General features: G+C 40.5%; 2 protein-coding genes across 2 annotated transcripts in view; both read left to right on the top strand.

The window, feature by feature from the left end:
• LOC311044604 (uncharacterized protein) overlaps nt 1-15471 on the top strand; it is a 36526-nt gene extending 21055 nt beyond the window's left edge. Inside the window, exons 7-13 of the mRNA XM_084056305.1 lie at nt 6160-6275; nt 7803-7968; nt 8979-9150; nt 10004-10137; nt 10654-10790; nt 13280-13367; nt 13512-15471. Coding sequence (XP_083912431.1) covers nt 6160-6275; nt 7803-7968; nt 8979-9150; nt 10004-10137; nt 10654-10790; nt 13280-13355 — 801 coding nt within the window. The 3' untranslated portion in view covers nt 13356-13367; nt 13512-15471. The remainder of the gene's footprint in view (nt 1-6159; nt 6276-7802; nt 7969-8978; nt 9151-10003; nt 10138-10653; nt 10791-13279; nt 13368-13511) is intronic.
• Nucleotides 15472-16902: 1431 nt separating this feature from the next.
• On the top strand, nt 16903-19081 carry LOC311043579 (beta-crystallin B3-like). Its single transcript, XM_084054885.1, has 5 exons — nt 16903-17001; nt 17235-17353; nt 17645-17777; nt 18279-18421; nt 18620-19081. The coding sequence occupies exons 1-5, from the start codon at nt 16927-16929 to the stop codon at nt 18879-18881; spliced, it is 732 nt and encodes a 243-aa protein (XP_083911011.1). The 5' UTR covers nt 16903-16926; the 3' UTR covers nt 18882-19081.
• The last annotated feature ends 2164 nt before the right edge of the window (nt 19082-21245 follow it).

Genomic DNA, 21245 nt, shown 5'->3' with positions numbered 1-21245 from the left:
ATGTTCCTCTTGTGTAAGAAAAGAACAACAATGTCTCGTTTTCAAATTAGTCTTATTGTAAGCCTCTCTGACATGGGGCCGGAATGCCCAGTTGTTGATATGAGATTAGTGCTCATGGGAGCAGGTGTTTTGAATATCTCTAGGATATTGGCGCTATGGCATAAGTGTTGTCTTATCCTTGTTTTAATCACTTATTTCATGCTTTCATAAATTGACCAAAAATGTCAGAAATGGTGAAAATAACCGATCTACAAGGTTACAACCAATCACCCCTTGCAGAACATTTTGAAAGATTAAAAGAAAATGTATATTATCATCACAATACAATATTATCTGCACAATATCGGTATAGAGTTATTTGGTCAAAAATATTGTGATATTGTCCATATCATCCATTTCTGGCTCTATCCAAGATACTGAGGCATAGAGAAACCTTCAAACCACTTAATATTTGATTTGGTTTTTCCTCTTAGTACCCAGAACATTCTCTATTGGTGTGTATATACAGTAGGGAAGGGATATCAGTGACATGAAGGGATTCATTTGAGCATGAGCTCAGTGCGATGGTGTCTGCAATACCATGGACATCATGTAAACACAGAAGCACACTAATTATACGTAGAGTAGCTGTTCACGCGGTGCTCTACTTCCAGGTAGGACCATCTGTTAGGTGTGTTATGCACTTTTTCCCCCCTTTTCACAGAGGTCCCTTACAGAAATTCACTCTCCATTTCACTGTTGGTGAAGGACTGTTGGCCACTGTCACTGGGTTACCATTAAATGTTAAAAGATATGAAGCAAAATTTCAGAATGTCGGAAATACTAAATGCTAATTTATGCACATTTCCATCTACTAACAAAATGCAATTATTGCATACTACTTTAGTATTATAACTAAGTAGGCCTATAGTTATTATTCATAAGCGAATTAATATTATAATACAAAATATTAAGCTATAATCTGTGCACCTCAAAACCTATTGTGCATTTATTGTTTTCGGTAAAGCCCCAAAATCCAACCCCCTCAAGCGCAAAGCTGTTTTTGCGAAATATAAATATTTCTTTACGAATTTTCAAGTGTTTCCATTCAGGGATTGATGTGCAAAATCCAAAATGTGCACAAAAAAAACGGGTTGATGGAAACGCAACTTGTATATCTGAGCATGTTAGCATGCATTTCAAAATCAGCACCATTTGGTGTCCATTCAATCATTGAACTAAATTTAAGCTATGTCATCATATCAAGATTGATCAAGTTTCGACCTTTGAATGCAGAAATAAAAATGTAGCTCCTTATATTTAACATTCACCTGCCATCAACTTTCCAAATATTGTATTTTAACTCTTTTCTCAGAACTCTTTCTGTGGGCCATGAATGCTTCATGATCTGAGATTACTCTGTTATCGTACAGAACTTTCCAAGGCTTTGGTCCCAGACATTTCCTCCTACATGTGTCAGATTGTCTGTCAATCCCCCTCGGTGATCAGCCCTTTCTCTCCTTCATCCTTCCATTCATCCGCTCATTGTTCTGTCGTTTCCCCGGCGCACCCTTCCTGTCCTCGTCCGAGGCAAGCTGGCCTTTGCTAATGTTATTAAGGGAAAAGTCTGCCTCTCAATGGCTCTAAATCACTGTTACTGGACCTTGTTAGCTAGATAGGCCTCTTTCATCATCCGTATTATGTGTGTGTGTTGTTGATAGCATGGGGCCAACTCCCTGCCACTGTAAATAAAGGCGTTTCAGCACCGTAATTGTACCTCCTCAGCACTTAAACCTTTCTTTATGTCTGGTATTGTTGGATCATAGGTGACTCTCTTAAGACTTGGCCTATAGAGATTAGTGGCCGACTGGGTCAAAAAAGAAAATCTACAAATAAAAACCTGTCTGCTCGATTATAAATGCAAGTATAGAAAAACTGTTTAATTATATAATGTTTAGTCGTTAAGATAATTAAGATTTGGCTATTAGTGGACTTTAGTGGAGTTTTGGTTTGTGTAGTTACCTTACCATGATGTAACTCCCAGAGTTTTGGTTTGTGTAGCTACCTTGACATGAGGCAGCAGTGGCTCAGGGGTAGAGTGGCCGGTAGAGCGACCGGATGGGAGCCGCAAGGTTGCCAGTTCGATCCCGGGCTCCCCCATAGTTAGTGTCGAAGTGTCCTTGAGCAAGACACTGAACCCCGTAATTGCTCCCGATGAGCAGGTTGGTGCCTTGCATGGTTTCCTCCGCCATCGGTGCATGTGTGCGAATGGGTGAATGTAATGCACAATCTATGTAAAGCGCTTTGGATAAAACCATTTACATGATGTAACTGTCAAGTATTGGTAAGTTATCTTCAAGAGTTGCTCTGTTGATTAAAATGTATCATACAAAATAGCCTCTCTAATGACTTATGCTCTACTTGTAAAACACTTATGGCAAGTAAATGGCACATAAACTAATCCAAACAAATGAGATCTGGACAATGTATAACATAAAAAACGGACACTGCATTTTTATTCCATATTAAAAAAATACCAACTTATTTTTAATTTGAAGATATGAATCCGGGTCCTTGGATCCATTCTGGAGCTTCTTCATAATTCAAATAATAAAATCAACAGGAAGTTGACACTTTTAATGTAAGCGATTTGTTTATGTGCCTGTTTTACTGTGCAATGTAAGTTAATGGGCAGAATATTTGATATATTAAGTTACATCATGGTAAGGTAACTACTACACAACCTAAACATCTACCAAAGTGTTATTTTGCTTTAAATTAGTTTTACTGCAAGTCCTTTTTTAAATTTTACTATGTAAAGGTACCTGCTCATGAAAGATTCCTCTGTGCTGCTGAATTGAGGGTGGGGTTTGGGTATGTGGCAATACAACACCATACACAGAGTGGATAGCTCATAGCTGATGTAGGAATTCAGTTAACAGAGATTTATGAGGCCTGCTTATGCAGACTTTACTTGCTTAGTCCTGTACGTTATCTTTTTGACATGGTACATTTATCACCTCAGGGCCAAATCCATTATATTATTATTAAAGGATCAGCAAGGCTACCGATTCAACCACGCTACCGATCAAGAACTGTTGTGGATTTGAAACGTTTGTACTCCACTGATCTCTTGATTGTTGTTGGAGCTAGCATAGCACTGCGTAAATGCTCTCCCATCAATACTGTTGGCTAAATGCAGTGGCATGCTCTTTCAGACTGAGCCCTGGTCTCTGGAAGGCATGTAGTACACATGTAGCTGGATTGGCCCCCTTTTTATCGATCCATGAGACCACCAGATAGCCTGCAGTCACAGGCCAGCATGTTAATACCTTCATCTTCAGCTGTTTCTAACTTGGGCTTTGTTCACAGGTGAGGAGTCAATTGGAACAGGACCTGGCCGTTTGTATTTTCTATTTTTGGTGCTTGCAAGTGTCAAAAAAACAATTTAAATTACAAAAAGGTCCAAACTACTATTTTTGGCCATATATGGTTAATCTATTTTCAGTGTAGGGCTTAAGTGGTAGCATGATGGTCTGCAGAGCCTTGAAAAGAGGATGTACTTGAGTTCAAGTGGTTTTTCAGATGGAGGGAGCCGTGCTGAATGCCATTCTCACTGTTATCCTAGCTGTTCTTTGTTCCTTTCAGGAAAGGCATAGTTGATGAATGATATCCGGTACTACAGTTGTCTCTCGCTTGCTCTTTATCGCTTTCTCTCCCCCTCCCTCACTCTGTCTCGCTTGCCCTCCGCCATCATCGCCCTCCATCATGATCATCTCATGGTCACTCTTGTAATCTGTCTGTCATGTTCTCCACGTCCTGTCCTCTGTCTCTCTGTGTTAAAGTTGGTCATTCCCCGTCTTATGTTTCTCTGTCTCAGATTTTGTCTCAGGTTCTCAGAATGACATTCTCTTTCTTGTTCGTTGTTTATCATCTGCTCATGATTTTGCACTTAGTTTACCTTTGTGTCTGTCCACAAATGAATCAAAACAGAAGCTTTGTTCATATGGACTCGATCGCCGATGTAGGATCACTGAGCAGCCCACTTAACCCTGCAAACTTTGAGATAACCCATTCTAAATGAAAAGTGAATCTTTTAACCACTTTCACCCTGGCACCCCTACAGTATTTTGGCAATGTCATAGTAGGTGAATATTCTGCAAAAGTAGCAGATCTACAGTTGTGATGGTTGTGAGCTTGTAGATCAGCCATTTTTTGCTTTAATGTACATATAGGGTTTAAGTGGTTAATATGCAAGCTTTTGGTCAGAGACATGCTTCAAGGCATGAACACATTCTATAAAACCGCAGGAATGCACACCCAGGTGCTGTACATTGCAGTTGTCTCAGGCAATACCTCAGGTGACATAGCCCTGGGATTAGGAATATTCAAACATTGCATTTCTTCCTATATGGGCCAGGTTTGTCGGTTCATGCGCGTGCGTGCAACAGGAGCAGTGTGTGTTTTTTGGGGACAGTGTGCCCTCTGTAACAGCCTCATTAAAAGACGCATGGTTCAGTAGTCAGCAAACACACTCTTCATCCACCCACCCTTCCATGTCCCTCTCCTTGTCCCTATGAGCTCATCCTGTTACCTTTCATTATCCGACACACCAACTGCTGGCCACTCGGCTTCCACACAATGTAGCGCTATCAGCAGCTCTGTCAGCTATCCAACAGTGGGGGTGGGAACCATTAACCAACCCTAGTCCATTATTCACTGGGCCATGTACTATTTGGCAGTACCAGTACTAGTGTGTTATTGTTATTTATCTAACCCATGTTTTTTCTTCTCCTCCCACTTCTTAAGCTACGTTCCTTATCTTGCCTTCAGATTCAGTCTTGTTGATTGAACGATGTAATTGTTGCCAGCGTGTCCTATTGTGTTTATTGTCAAATATATCCTCGATAAACATAATGGGATCAGGTTTAACAGTGTGCGGTCTCTACCTTACCCTTTCTTCCTTTTCCTGTCATAGTTTTGTTTTCTTGGGAAAAGTTATTTCAAGTTATTCCTTGCCCAATTGAAGGTATTAGAAAAAACACGCCCATCAAGTTATCTTGATTCGCCATCTTGGTGTGCTCTAGTTTTTTAACTTGGCTGAACTAGTGAACTTGACATCTCCACTTGGTGGCCTGTCATGAATTGCAGGGTGCTGGGTCCATTCCAGACCATGCTGATAGATGGACTTAACAGACAACCAATAGATGGACCTAGTGTCGTCTAGGGGTCATAGCCCCAAAACTATAATTAGGACTGAATAATGAGTACCTGTCCGTGAAAACAAATCTATGTGTGTGTGTGTGTGTGTGTGTGTGTGTGTGTGTGTGTGTGTCTGTGCAACATGTGTCAGTGTGTATATCATTTTCTATAATGTATAGTATCTGTATGGTCATCATTTAGCTGCAGTTTGTATATTTGATTATGCTTGATGATGCCACTTTACACATGAGCTAATCATTGAAAAATACTTTTAAGATGGTAGCCTACTCTCTCTACAGTTTGTTTCATTTTTGACACGTACCGGGGCAGATGCCCCCTGAAATCTCAAAGTGCCACTGATAGAACGAACAGGGTTGCCTCCAATATTTTTCGTTGAAACAATGTTATATTTACTAGTTCAGGAAACTACACTTTAATTGGCATGAATACAAATAATGTCATTAATTAATCAACTGAAAACAAAGAATGAAATTAAATAAATCACCTTCTTCATTTAACATGAGTTTATATACTAGTCTAGTGCCTCTGACCAGTTACATTTTAGCGGGGCAAAGTTTCCAACACAAAATCCAGATCATGACCTAATGTCAACCCCTCCCTCCTGTCTCCTGTATCCAACTTATATTACTGTATACAATGGAGCAGAGATGCTTTAAAAATGATCTTTTCAAAAAGTTACCACAAACAATGGGTGACACTGCAAGTCTCCTTGGTTGCTCTTCTTTCATCAATAATTGCTAACTCTCTCTCTTTGTCTCTATTCCTCTCTCTGTCCCTCTATCTGTCCATTTCTCTCTATTCCACTGTCTGTCCATCTCTGTCTCTCTTCTGTCTTTCTATCCCTCTCGATCTGTCTGTCTGTCTGTCTATCCCTTCTGTCCATCTCTCTCTCTATCCCTCTCTCTTTCCATTTCTCTGTCTGTCTCTCTCTCTCTCTCTATCCATCTTATCTCTCAGGTGCAGCAGAAGCAGAGTGGCAGTGGCGAAGATGAGGGGAAGGACACAGAAACACTGGTCCATGAGACGGACAGTCAGTACGGAACCTGGGAGACAGGGCTTCACACTGATGATAGGTACACACACACACACACACACACACACACACACACACACACACACACACACACACACACAGTGAGTGACTCACACACGAGTCACAGACTGGCTATTTTTCTTGCTTGCTCAGGTAGCACATTTCATGTAACAATCTTAACATTTATTTGACCTTCTCTCTGCCTCTCTCTCACTCTCTCTCCATTCCCTTAGGATGGCATTTATCTGATTTAGCGCCTTTCAGATATGCGGGGACATTTCTTTGGACACTCTTCTCTCATTCCTTTTGAATGGCACAAAAGCCTTTTTCATGCTTGTTCTTGCTTTATTGTGTTTCTGAGCACGTCCCTGAATCGTATTCCATAAGTGACTGTTCATTTTGTACCAGCACCCTCCCCCCTGCGTTTTCGCCCCAGTGTGCAGTGATGATGACCTTCTAAATCTTGCTGATTCATCCCTCCTCCTATATGTACATTTCTGTAACCTCCAAAATCTGCAATCTAACACCCCTCTGATCAGTAAAAAGCATCACATGGGTGCAGCAATAACAAGAGATCCGCTCTATCGCGTCTTTTCCCAGAGCGGCTCTAACCTTTGGGGGAAAGTCACAGTGCTGTCAGATGTCAGCTTTTTCAAGGGGATGGGACAATATTCCATAACACGACTGTGTCGCTTTGCTTGCCAAAACGAACTGGGTCCGTTTTCTTTTTTCTTTTTCTTTTTGACACCATCATGAAGTATAAAGTGAGCTTTATTCTTCCTCCTGCTTCAATTCGCTCCCTGGTATCTCAGCACTGCAGAGAGTTGAATCATGATGGTTATTGTGTGCCTTCCCAATGTTATGTTATCCAGGGCAGGCTGTAGGTTTTGGTTGTAGCTCACTGGGCAGAGCATGACACTGTTAGAGGATCCATTCTCCATATACGTAGCTCAACATGTAGCTTGGTGTGTAGAGAAGCCGTCTGGTAATCAGAATGTCACCGTTTCGCTTCCCAGCCCCAGTCTATGTGTCGAGGTGTCTCTGAGAAAGACACGTAACCCCCTAAATGTTACATTTTAAAATGAGCCGATCACAGCTCTACACCAACAATCACATTATTATTGCACCTCTCATTGCAGTCCTGCACTGACCTCCTGTGGCCAGATGTATAGCATCACAACAAACATAACCTGGATACTTCTGAATTTACAACCTAATGACGTTCAGTTGATTTTACCTTGCTGGAATTTTTAGTCCTTTACCATCACCTTTAAGATGAAAGGACTACCTTAAAATAATCTTCCCTAGGGAGGATCAAGGTGTATACCTCACTACTGTTGAACTCAGCAAATGTGAAATGGGAGTATTGTGATTTGTATCATTGCATCATCAACCACATAAAATCCAAATAATAACTTCCCACAAATACATTTCAGCAGGAGAAGTAAGTGGACTCAGATGGTGTTTAAACTGAAACCGAGTTTATAACAAACGCTCAGCTGTAGTCCTGTAGCTTCAGATGCAAATTTGCAATGCCTTATTTTTGTCTTTTTCCTTTTTCCTCTAGCCTGACTCCAGCTACACCATCCTCTGACGGCAACCTCAGCCCCTCGCCAAGGAAGTCAACTCCACCTCAGACGCCAGAGGACCCTGCCCCGTCCATCGACACTGACACTCCAGACGGCCTCTCGCCCTTGTCCCCATCTGAGATTGAACCACTTAGTTTCCCAGAGGTAAGTCCCGACTGATTGAAGAAGTTGCATAATACGGCCAACTTCCTAGGGATATTACCAGTCTGTCTTCCTGCCTGTATGCTTCATAAAGTTAGCTAGTTAGTGGTTCTTCTTACCATTTGACAGTGTGTTTATAGCAGACAAAGACATGTCAACATTGATAACCGAGAATATGCATAACATAAATAACTAAATAGATACTAAATACTTTAAAAAACATTTGTTGTGCCATTGAATGGGGCTGCTGTCTGAAATAGGGTTGACGGTATTGATTGATTGATTGATGTACTTTATTTAGTAAGACCTGAGAACATCAGTACATGGAAGTACAAAATTCACAATACAAGGTCTACTAAACTGGGAGACTCATTAAGCACTGAGCTTGTTTAATGTCCATACATCCATACATGTCCTCTACATGTATGGATGTACTGTATGTATGTATGTACAGTATGTGTCACTACACAAGGAGACCTGTCAGAGTGAACTACACAGCTCAGCTGACATGCTATACCAATCAAAGCCCCCTCAGAAGTATACCAATCACAGCGAAGTACACTCAGCTGACGCTGCTAAACTAATCAAAGCTAGCCAGCATTAAATACACACAGCTTTTTTTTAGCTCATCATTTTGTCAAGATATATGCATATCACCTAATATCACATGTAACCCAATGTGAAATGAAGGTACTGTAAGCAATTTTCTCACTACAGTTAGATTGAACAAACATTTTCAAGTTACATTTTAAGATGTAGGCTAAAGCTCACTTAGCTAGCATCTTAGCTTATCGTTGTTCAAATAATGCATATCATTGTAGCACAATGTCAAAGGAAGAAGGAAAGAACTTTTTCATGGCAGCCATTTTGGCTGCTGTGAAATGGTATATTCAATAAGACTTTTTCTTTTTTCGATTGACATTTTTTGATTCATGGCAACGCTCATGTTAGCCATGCCCAGCACCCTGTTTATGTTGTTCAAGTCTTATGTTTGCTGATATTTTCTGTTCCAGGTCCCTGCCACTCTACTGGACACCAGCGCTCTCCGGTCCAGAGCTCAGCTGGGTAAGAAGCGGGCACCTCGGTCTCGGCCCTCCAGAGCAGCACGTCAGAACACTGCCCTGACTGTCCTTCCAGAGGGACAGGCTGGTGCCACAGAGGACTGGCGCTACAGAGACTCTACAGGTCAGTACATTGCTACCTACTTCCCGGGATATTATTATAATGTTTTACCTATCCTACCTATCCTACCTACCTGTCTTAGTGCTGCAGAGCCCTCATACATCCAACTTAATTTAGAAATTCATCACCGCTGACTATAGGTGTGGTATTTAGTTGTTAAATTACTGTAATCTCACTTTCTTACAAATGACACACTATCTTGCACAAATATATTAATTTTATTACAATTCGTTGCCATATTATAGAAAATCCTAAATATTAGGTTATTTTCTATAATGGCAATCATATTCTTTTGCCATCTTGGCACTGTGCCAAACCAATTCTCTTCCGATGATTCTGTAAATACGATGGTGTCCGTGTGGCACAGGAATAAAGTCCCCCCCCACCACCGTGAAGACTGGCGTATGATAAATTCTCCATGGTGCATCCGGTTTGGCCCGGCGCTCCAACCAACATAATTGGTCATGTTGATCGTGGGTGGGAAAGCGGGTGAGGAAGGTGATCTCTCTCGCTGCGTTAGTTACTCCTACAGGTCGTTGGAGCGCCTGTTCAGCGGGGAGTGGAACTGAGAGGGATAGCGTGTGTTAGGCCCTCCCTTTGAATCTCCTCAGTGTCAGGTGAAATGAAGCTGCTGGTGATGTCACACTTCTAACAGAGTAGATACGTGGTTGTCTGCAAACCTCCCCCTAACCAGTAGGGTTCTGCAGTGACGGGGACGATATGGGTGAAAATAGGAATTGGCATAACGAGTAAATTGGGAGATGGAAAATTCACATTAAAAACACATTTGCAATACATTATGTTGTGAATCCATCTTTAACAGAGACTCGTTTTTTTTTGTCTTTCCCTGTCACAGAGGAGAAGGTGGAGAATAAACAGGAAGACTCTGACTCTGAGGAGCAGGCCAGAGGAGCCGACTCCCGCTCAGCTGCTTCCTCACAGCCACAGAGAATTGCCCTGTTCCCTGGAATGGACCCTTCAGCGCTAAAGGTGAGCTGTGAGCAGTTTGTCTGTCTATATTCTCTAGAGCAGAGTTCTTAAGTCCAGTCTCATACAGGGAATAATTGCTAAAGGGAGATGGATACTAATTAGTGAAATCACCTGGAGTAGGTGTTGGGTGAGAAATGGCCTTGATGGCGGAGTGTCAGTAGCGCTGCCAGGTGCAGGTCTAAATATTATACAATGAGTACATCCATGCAGAATGTTACATAGTGATAAAGCGACGTAAATTTTATTTTCAGAACAAGGTTGATTTTTTTTTAATTAAGGCATCAACCTGTATGAATAAGGCATTAACTGTGAATAGTTTGACTTAAAATATTTGCAGATTCCTGAAAATTACCATAAAACTTGAAATTTGCTGTGAGTACCAATACATTTGTATATCTAAGTGTAGTGGCCAATCGTCATAAGGCAACCAAACTCTATATCTGTTTTATGTACTGTAGTGACTATCAGATCATTTTATTCTAGTCTTCAGTTGTTTTGTTCCACTCTGGTCCTCAGGCCCAGCTGAAGAAGAGGGGAGAATCAGACTGTCAGCTTGATGGCCCTTCTCCTTCTCAGCTCTCTCGCTCTCCCAAGTCTCCCTTCCTCCCACGGGCAGCCCGTGTACTGCCCCCATCTGGCGGGAAAGAAAATGGGTGAGAAACACCCTTCTGAGATTTCCAATACACTTTGGGTTGCATTTTGGCATGTGAAGCAGAGCTTTAAAGTTGCTGTTGAATGCAACATGGAGCCCTCAACCAGCTCAAGAATATAAATATATACGTTCAGAAATTCCCGAATTGAAATATAAAAGGTAGGGTAAGTGATATGTTTTGGTTAAAACAAAACGTTTTTTGTTAAGGTTAAACCACTACATTCTCATAGTAGTCATTACTATAGTGTTTGTTCAGTAGGCCTGTCAAAAATTTTCATTCATGAATAAATCGCTATTCTTAATGCCACGATTTTAAAACCGTTTCAAAATGTTCAAAATCATTTATTTATTTATTTTTGTAATTTTTTTTTTATAAGGTAGTACCTTTTTCACTGGCGCTTTGTCTGAAATCAATGTCAGAAAGACTGACTGACATGATCTGACTGCATTGAAGTGTATGATTCAACTTTTCATGGTTTATATTGTTCAGAATTGTTTTAAAATGTTCTAGTATAATTAAAGCAAAGTGATTTGGGGTAGAAAATCGCAATAAATCGCAGAATCGAATCGAATATCAATTAATCGCAGAATCGCAATTTTAATCGAATCGGCACCCTAGGAATCGATTTTGAATCGAATCGTGAGGTAAGTGAATCGTGACTCCCCTATTGTTCAGTAACATGAGTCTCCCCGTCTCTCCAGCTCTTTGATTAAAAGAAAATCAATGTTCAGGTAGGTGACAACATCTCTGCCAATCAGGAGAGAGTACCCATTTATCAGCTTCATTTTTATAGTGTTCCAGTTCCAATTTTGTCTGCTAATTTCTTTTTGTCATCACTTCCAATTTCCTTGTTTAATCTGTATCCTGTCTGAGTTCTCTATTCTGACTGGATAAAATTGGTATCCTGACCTGAAAATGCATTTTCTGTTTAATAAAGAGCTGGAGAGACATGGAGACTCCTGTTACTGAACAAACGGTAACGAGTACCATTAGAATATTGAGCTATTTAATTCTTATTTTAACAAAAATAAAATCACTTACCCTACCTTTTTAATGAAGAGAATAATGCAACTCCAAATTAGAACTGTTGTTCAGTGTTGCTGATTAGGCAAGTATTGCTCATAAAATAAATGAATTTGTTGAACTTCAAAACAAACTCCTGAAAAGAGATGGCAGGACAAGGATTTTGTGCCTTACATTGCAGATGACTCGGAGCATTCACTTATTGTGTTTCCTGACCCTGGCAATGTGTGTGAGCTTTTCAAAGAGGACATTGTGTGCACATCCAGTACCTGTATTTAGGCCGTGTTCTGGACACCATGTTCTGGACATCAAGGCAAGAATCAAACGGAAGGTTAAAACATCTGCAGACTGGTTTAAAGCTCCCAAACAACTTTATTAATGGCACAATGTTTCAACCATATAAATTAGCTTTCCGTCAGGCAAATGCCTGTTGAAGACTTATAAGGCTGTTTTAACCTTCAATGTGTGTGAGCTTATCACCCCTCTCCTCCCATATTTGTGTGATCTTCCCTTAAATGTATAGTCAAATAAAGTGTATAAACGATGTATTGACTTTATACAAAAGAAATACTCATACTAGTTATTTTTCCTATAACCAAAGATGTAAGCTATCTACTATCCTTGTGAAAAGTACAATAATTAGATTTAATTAGGGTTCCTTTCTTTTTTCTTCATTTTTGATGTTTGTCAGTCTGAGTCCACCACTTTTATCCCAAACATCATATGTCTAAAACTACTGGCTGGATTGCCATGGAATATGCTGTTTACCATCATGCTCCCAGGATTAATCCTACTGATTTTGATGACCCAGTTGCTTTTCAGCACGACCATTAGGCCAAGATTTCCACTTGCACACATTTTACTCCCAAACAAGATCTCTCATAAACTGCTGGCTGTATTGCCATGTATGCACCTTCATGCTCCCCAGGCGAAAACTGGTACTGATGTTGGTGACGAGTGCCTTTTCCTCCAGCACGAATGTTAAGCCAAAATATCCACTTGCATAAAATATATCTTAAACTCTAATGGGGGGATTGTCATGAACCTTTCTGAGTGCATTCAATGCTCCCCAGAGGCTGGCCCATATTGATTATGGTGACCCAAGGACCTTAGCTCTAGCGCCACCCCCAGGCCAAAATGTCTGTTGGGCAGATTGCAGTATGAACCCTACTGATTTTGGTGACCCTATGGCCTTCCCTCTATGGCATAATTATAGAGTCTATGCCAACCTTTGGCCAACCTGATTTACCTAATCAAGTTCAATCCTATAATAAAATACTATAGGCCTAATCTCGCCATAATCAAATGATACAGGAGCACATATCAGGTGGAGATTCTGTGTTATTTATTTAAGTTTATGACATTCAGTATAAATGAGAACTCAATTCCTACTACAGTATGTCCGGCTCTTGACTCCAACCTGCCTTGAACTTCCTCTTTTTAATTCTGTCCATCTTTTTTCTCAGTGAGGAGGAATCGCCCAAGTGGTTGAGAGAGCTCAAGTCTAAGAAGCGTTTGAGTCAATATGAAAATGACAGCTAAGTGAATGAGTCGGTGAGTTTTTTTTAGGGCATTTTCTCAAATATGTTCTTATGCTATAAGACATGGGCCTTTCTTTTTTTGCACTGTATGTACACTGTTAGAAGAGAATCAAACATTAAAATTAAATTAAATTAAATTCTCCATTCTCTCTTCAAGGTTGCCTTAAAAAAGAAGAATCTGTATGAAACAGAAGCCTTAACTTTTGACCTGGAGACGAGGGTCGAGGACTATGCTGCTGCTGATGTATTTTCTATCTTTTTTTTTGTGTTTTTCTTTGTTCTCTTCCCACCTGGGGTCGTGTACATGTGCATGGTGCCTTTTTTCTGAGAGTCTTGGTCTAATGGAACAAACGGGCAAGGGAAATATCTATATATCAGGCTGCTCCGCTTGTCCATATCACCGTTTGTTCCTCTGAAAGCTCTTCTGTGTCGGGAGGGGCTCAGCATAGTGGCACTTTAACCCTGAGAGGGACACACCGGAGGAGAAAAGCAGTAACTTCCTGTCAGGACGCATTTCAGGAAATGGTTGACTTGTGGGACCACGACGCCTCTTAATCTGGAAGTGCTTCAACTACAAGCTGGCGGGAGGAGAGACCATCTCTATGTCCTCAGCAACATTTTGTATTTAGTTTTCTCTTTTTTTTTATCCGATTGACGTTGGCGTCACTGATGTGTACCGGTGCGTTGGTCAGCGGAAGCTGTTGGGCGGTAGTCACACAAGCATTGCCATAGGACATTTCGGATCATGGATGATTCTTTGAACATGCAGAACAAAACACTGCTGACCTGATTGTCGGCGAAGGTGTATATTATTTTAGTATCTGTAATCATTAAAAGCTATATTTGTATTGTCATTGATTTGAAAGAGACAAAAGTGCGAGTTTTGGAAGCAATTAAATGCATCACTACAGTAGAGGCTGGAAAGCCTTTCACTCCTTTATAGCCTATTCCATGACTTCACAGCATTACAAGTGCTATGTAACTTTAAATTCTTCTAAATAACTAGGTTCCTTTGTGGGGAAAGTGTGGGGAAGGTTTGGCATGTGTCAGTCACACATACACTGCTAATCTGCACAAAAACACTAATGACAACACTCTGGCATGAACACTAAACTCGAATCAACCTACGTTTTCACTTTAGTTTAGACCTGCTCAGTTGGATCAAATAAATGATTGTGTGACAACAATGTGTGAAGATTGCAAGGACAATGTTCTATGTGAATGTGTCACCCAAGAGCCATATATTCATTACGAGTGCCCCTTCATTTACCTGGATTATGTATGTCAGGTTGTCTTGTTTTCTTTGAAAACAAATGCTATTTCCAATAAGCTTTGCTCGTGCTCTGAGTGGCTGAGAGACTGTGATTGTCCTCATAGAGAAGGTGCAGAATGTTCTGTAGTCTTGTGTCCACTGTCACTTTCCCCTACCCTAATAATAGAAAGAGTCTTGGAGTGTATGGCATGCACCACTCCACAGAGTTCACTTCACTACATTGTTTTAACCCAATAAGACCGAGAAAGCATCCGTGTCATTTTTAGATCTCTTTGGCTATTCAAAAATAGCAGATATACGAACTCATAGCGCAGCACCGAGTGCCGCGCTATGAGCTTATTTTTGAACAGCCAAAGAAATCTATAAAATGACACAGCTGCTTTCCCGGTCCTAATGGATTAAATGAGGTTAAGACTTATTCACTCTCAATTTTACTCCAAACCAATTAGATTTTGCACCTGGTGAAGAGCTCAACTCATGCCATCTCCTGGCTCTGCTCATCCATAAAGCACTATGTCACTTGATGCACTGTAGCACTGACCTCTGTTCCCCTCTTTGTCAGTAATGTTCTGTTGTATCGCCCATATTATGTTGGTAGACTCCATGTGGGAATGCTATTACAGTGCTAAGTGAATGTGACGATTGAATCGTTGGAGTCATTGTCCCTAGTATGTCTGTACATGGCATTTTACTTTGTCATACATTTTGGCAATTTAAGGTTTTATTTTTTATCTGTCTCTGTATGTTTCCTTTTTTTATTTGAAAGTAAAAGATGTATATTGCACTGTGTTGTACTGGCCAGTGTTCTAAAGTGTAAATTCTTAATAAAATTAACTTGAGTTGAGCTGCTGACTCTGCTTGATATTTTTTACCATACATGTTCTTTCCATCCTCTTTTATTCTCAGTACACCTTTCCCCCATTTTGGGCAGTATTGTTATGACAGGAGGATATTTGAGATGTTAGGATCTTTACTTAATCAAATCAGAATTGTTTTTATTGACATTGTTCTTTTTATTTGTTGTCACGATGCAATGTGGTGTTGGCTTGTAGAATACTATTTCATCGACTCATTCCGTCAGTCAATTTGGCCTAAATCACCTGAAACTGATCCTGCAGGTTTTTTCTGAGGCCATATAAAAGTGTTTTTCAAACTTATGAAGGGAATAGAAGGGGGGGTTACTTTGAGATGATTGTTGGATATGCTGTATACAGTAACTTTAATCTTAATTCAAATGTGTGAGGAGTGAACGGCCTGTGGTGAATTGGGTGTGGTGTGTGTATGTGTGTGTGTGTGGTTCTGTTTCTGTGCATGTTTGTGCTGATCTGGGCTGTTTGCTGAATCCTCTTGGCTCCCTCTCCCTGTGCCCGTGCACACCACATACTGGCAGCCAGCCGGGCGGACGGGCAGGGCTGTGTGTGCCAACACAGCTGCCTATTGAGAGACAGCGTTATGGACACAATGTGAGCGACAGACTTGCTGTATCAACAGCACCCCCTTTTCTGCTGTTGTGGCCAGAAATAAACCATAAATAGCCCCCTGCCCCTGCGCTCCAGTGGCTCATCCCCACCAAACACCAACAAGTGGCACCGAAAACAGAGGGACATTACCGCTTCCAATCAGGCATACCCAGGTAAAGCTCCAGTATGGACATGTTAAATGTATCACCAGTAGGATTCCGTACCAGTATTTTACGTGCGATACATTTGAAAGTCACCAGTAAGGACCACTAACACTTCCGAGAATGTTAGCAGACCTGCAAGCTTGTTGTGGCATGTGAGCTTGTAGATCTCTAGAGCTTGTCGGTTTTTTTAATTATATTTTCTTATAGAGCTGAAGTGGTTAAATGATTAAAAGGGAAGGGTATGCTAGGATTTTTAAAGAGGCATTTATGTTGTGTATAAACAGTTGCAGAGTAAAATATGTTTTTAACAAGGCTTTTAAGTATTGCATTCACTGCAGACTTGGAGTTTAGATGGATTTTGCTGTGGTGTGCTGCCAACTAACCACAAATGGATAGATTATTATCAGTATGAGTGATTTTCTTGGTAAATACGTTTTTAAGGGCTGAACATCGTTCATAATTTGGACAGACTTCCTTACCACACACCTTAGGTTAGGGAAACTTCAGACTGACTCTGTGTGTGTGTGTGTGTGTGTGTGTGTGTGTGTGCGCGCGCTCGCGCGCATGTGTGCTCGTGTGTGCTTGTGTGTGCTTGTGTGTGTGTGTGTGTGTGTGTGTGTGTGTGTGTGTGTGTGTGTGATTTCGCCAGTAGAGGCGGACCAGTGGACCAGGAGAATGTCAGAGCAACAGAGTGCCCCTGAGCAGCTGCCTGCTGGGAAGAGCCAGGGCGGGGCTGGAGCCACTTACAAGGTACAGGTACTGCTGCTATTTATCCAGGGATAGATTCCTGTACATGCTAGGTCTTTATCATCAACACCCGGCTTCAAACGGAGCCTTATAATGCTGAAATATCTCCTACTTTCCTATTATTATTATTATAATTATTATTATTAACAACACTATTGGCCCTCTTCCCATGGAGAGAGAGAGAGAGTACCACGCTACACCCATTAGACTTTCCTCATTGTCACTCTCTGGCCCAGGTGGTGTTGTTTGAGCATGAGAACTTCCAGGGCACCAAGGCTGAGTTTTCTGCAGAGTGTAAAGACGTATCAGAGAAGGGCCTTGAGAAGGTGGGCTCTATCCTGGTCGAGTCAGGGCCGTAAGTATTGTCACCTTCACTGAAGAACAGTGAGAACGCACAAATGAATGGCACTGCTAACAATGTCTCGTCTTTGTGGAAACAAAATACCTATAACATTAATCTTTTGCAACATCAAACGCCATCTGTAATGTAATGTAATGTAATGCTTGATACTATGCTATTGTTACGTGTACAAATTTAATCAAGTATGTTTCAATATATTAAGGATAACCATGAAAATCCCAAATCTCGTCTCTCTTTTCCATTCCTGTCCACTGTTTTTGATTGTCTCCTCTTTTCTCAATTAAGCTGGGTGGGTTATGACCGTCAAGGCTTTGGAGGTGAGCAGTTCATCCTCGACAAGGGCGAATATCCTCGCTGGGACACCTGGACCAACAGTCAGAACAGCTTCTCTTTCCTGTCTCTAAGACCACTCAAAGTGGTGGGTATCTTTTTATTCAATGTCATGATATCATATAAATAATAATACTATAATCAGTCGTTATTAACAACACATCTATATGAACATCACATATAAGGATTTGCTTCATGATTTCAATTATAAACTTACTTATGTCACTTAATAGTCTGATCAGACGACTACACCAAGTACTATTAATATTACTACTACTACTACTACTACTACTCCGCACATTACTTAGATTATAGTGAAATATCTGCTGATTAATAACTTACCCATTTTGTAGTCAATGATATTATCAAAGATTGACATGACGTTGACTTAATTCATCCATTCATCCAAATGCTTCACATTTAATAATAATACAAAATATTATTATTTAGACCCCTTTTTAGTTACTGTTGGGTTAGCTGGTGGTCTTCTCCAGCAGTATAACAGTAATTAAACTGTGGTGTCCAGACAATAATCCTAGATCCTCAATGGGTTCTCAATAATATTTGTATCTCTTTTTACCATCTATAGGACGGTCCTGATCACAAGATACATCTGTTTGAGAACGCTGACTTCAGTGGTAGAAAGATGGAGATTGTTGATGACGATGTGCCCAGTTTGTGGGCGCATGGCTTTCAGGACCGCGTAGCAAGCGTCAAGGCTCTCAATGGAACGTAAGAACTCCACCTCATATTTATCCATGTCTCCATTGTTTTGCCATGATTGTCCTCTGTCGTCTTGCTTATTACTGTCCTTCAATTACAGCACATGTAGTCACTAAAGCATGGTTGTATGCTACTACCTATAATTTAACTATATGGCAACACAAACATAACTACGTTTACAGCATCATGTGTTTACCTTCTCTCCAGATGGGTTGGCTACATGTACCCAGGGTACAGAGGACGCCAGTATATCTTTGAGCGGGGAGACTTCAAGCATTGGAACGATTGGGACGCCCCCGCTCCCCAGATCCAGTCTCTCCGACGTGTGCGGGACATGCAGTGGCACAAGAGGGGGTGTTTCAATGCCCCTGCCCCTACTCCTGCCCCGGCTCCTGCCCCTGCCCCAGCCCCTGCCCCTGCCCCTGCTCCTGTGCCACCTGCACCCCCTGCTGCAGCCGGGGCTAGCTGAACAGGATCCCCAAGCCCTACCTCCCTACCCGATATACGACCCCTCCTCCTACCACCTCTCCCATGCTACCACGACAGTGCCTGCCTCACCCCTCCTCTAACTTATCCCAGCCTTCCTCAGCCAAAGCTGATTGTGCCCAGTAAGAAGTGCTACTATATGTATGTTTCAGTGGCGAATAAAATGTGTTTGACCAGGAGCTTCCCACGTTTTCCTTCTTGTATGATGTTGACAAGTATCACATGGTAAGCTGATTCTGCAGGAATGGTGCAGAATTGACAAATTGTCTAATAAAGAAAATTGAAATAAGATCCAGTTATTGAATTGTCATTAGTTAAGGATCCCCTAATTCAGGTAATACTAGGCAATAAGGATTTGTCCTTATTTATAAATAAGGTGCAAACTCAAGGTCTGGAACTCTGTTAGAGAAGAATATGTATTACGGGGTAGATAACAATTTACATTTTAAAATTGGATAACCAAAGGAATAACAACATTTTACTCCATAATTGATAAAGGACAACTATTTCCAACATTGAAAGAAAAATATGCCCTAGACTAGAGAACAACAAGATTTATTTTAGGTATTTAGAACTATGCCATTATTTTGACCAAAGTATTAAACAATATCCATTAGATTGGGAGGATCCTATGTTGAAAGAAGTTATAGGAGCCTATTTGTTGTAGTCAAACAGAGGTATTATTTCTAAGGGCTTCAAAGAAACCTTACTCAGAACCTGTGAAAAATAAGTGGGAAAACAAAGGTAGCTTTGAGATTTCAAATGAGGAAAGGCAAAGTTGTTTTTGTTTTGACTGTCAGTGGAAGTGGAAGTGTACCAACTCAGTTCAATTCAATTTCAATTCAAAGGGCTTTATTGACATGAGAAAACATACGTTTACTTTGCCAAAGCAAAAGTGGAACAATACAATCAAAACAAAATCTATGTACAATTAAAAGGGAATAGAAATTATGTGTACAGAGCTGTTATATTGCAACTGAAGGAAATCTAACTTACAAAGCCTTTACGAATTGTGCATTTGCTGTCAGAAATAGTTAGCCTGTATATCTCATGGAAGGAAAGGTTAGCTTCCCCATAGCTGATGGTATACTGAAGAGATGGGTCAATAATGGAATCAGAACTGTGGGGGATCTATATAATAAAGGCATATTGTCAAACTTTCAACAATTATCGTCCAAATTTAACCTTCCTAGACATGACCTTTTTAAATATCTCCAAATTAGACATTGGATTCAAGAAAAATCTACAGACTTTCCAAATATCCCAAATAGATCCCCTTTGGAAGATCACATGACCAGTACACTTGTTACCTCTACCAAAGGTCTAACATCCTCCATCTATAATATTCTAAACAAAAATTTACCGATCTATAATGCGATGACTTTTAAACATAAATGGGAGACAGACTTGGGATGCACTTATGATGACGCGGACTGGCAAAACATCTTAGAGAGATCCCAGAGAGTGTTGATTTCTACGAAACATAGACAGATGCAATTTAACATTTTTCATAGAACTTACTTTACCCCACTCAGATTGCACAAGATTGATGGGAATATTTCTGCTATGTGCCAAAGATGTAAAATATCAGAAGGTAACCTGGTTCATATGTTATGGAGCTGCCCATGCTTAGATGATTATTGGAAGTTCATCTTGTCCAGTGTCTCGGAGGTCGTAGAATTTGACGTTCCACATGACCCAAGAATATGGTTACTGGGGGACGTCAGTCTGCTTAATATAAACTTTAATAAAAAATATTTTGTATCACTCGCCAGTACAGCCGCGAAGAAAGTTATTCTAGTTAATTGGAAATCTGAAAATTCACCTTCACAGAGACATTGGCTAAACGAACTTTCATCTTATTGCACACCAGAAAAGATATTATATAATGTAAGAAGAAATCCTGCAATATATCAGAAAATCTGGGGTAATTTCCTTGATGTTCTTCCATCATTGTCTCCTAATTCTTGATTTTTCTCTCTCCTCTGGCTTTTTGTTTTTGTCTTATTGTATTTGAAATTGTCTGAAAGGTGTTGTGAAAAGAGGAAAATAAGAGACTGTTGAGGGTTGAGTAGTGTACCATTCTGGGAATGGGGTGGGGGGAGGGTCTGGGGGGACTGTTTCTGTAATTTTTGTCTTTTTTCTTTGTGTTTTTGTGTATCATGTCCTTTCCTTTATTCTTTGTCTTTTTATTTCTGTCTTGTTTACAAAAAAGAAAAAAAAGAAATATGATATTGATATGTATACACTGTGTATTGTCAATAAACAAATCATTACAAAAAAAGGAAAGGTTAGCTTGGGATAAGCTTTTGCAAAGTTGCGCACAAATAGCAGCTGTTTTTCAAAA

The sequence above is a fragment of the Gymnoscopelus microlampas genome (genome assembly GCF_963454915.1).
Source record: "Gymnoscopelus microlampas genome assembly, chromosome: 4".
Lineage (NCBI taxonomy): Eukaryota > Metazoa > Chordata > Actinopteri > Myctophiformes > Myctophidae > Gymnoscopelus > Gymnoscopelus microlampas.
This window is presented reverse-complemented; position numbering and strand designations above follow the sequence as displayed.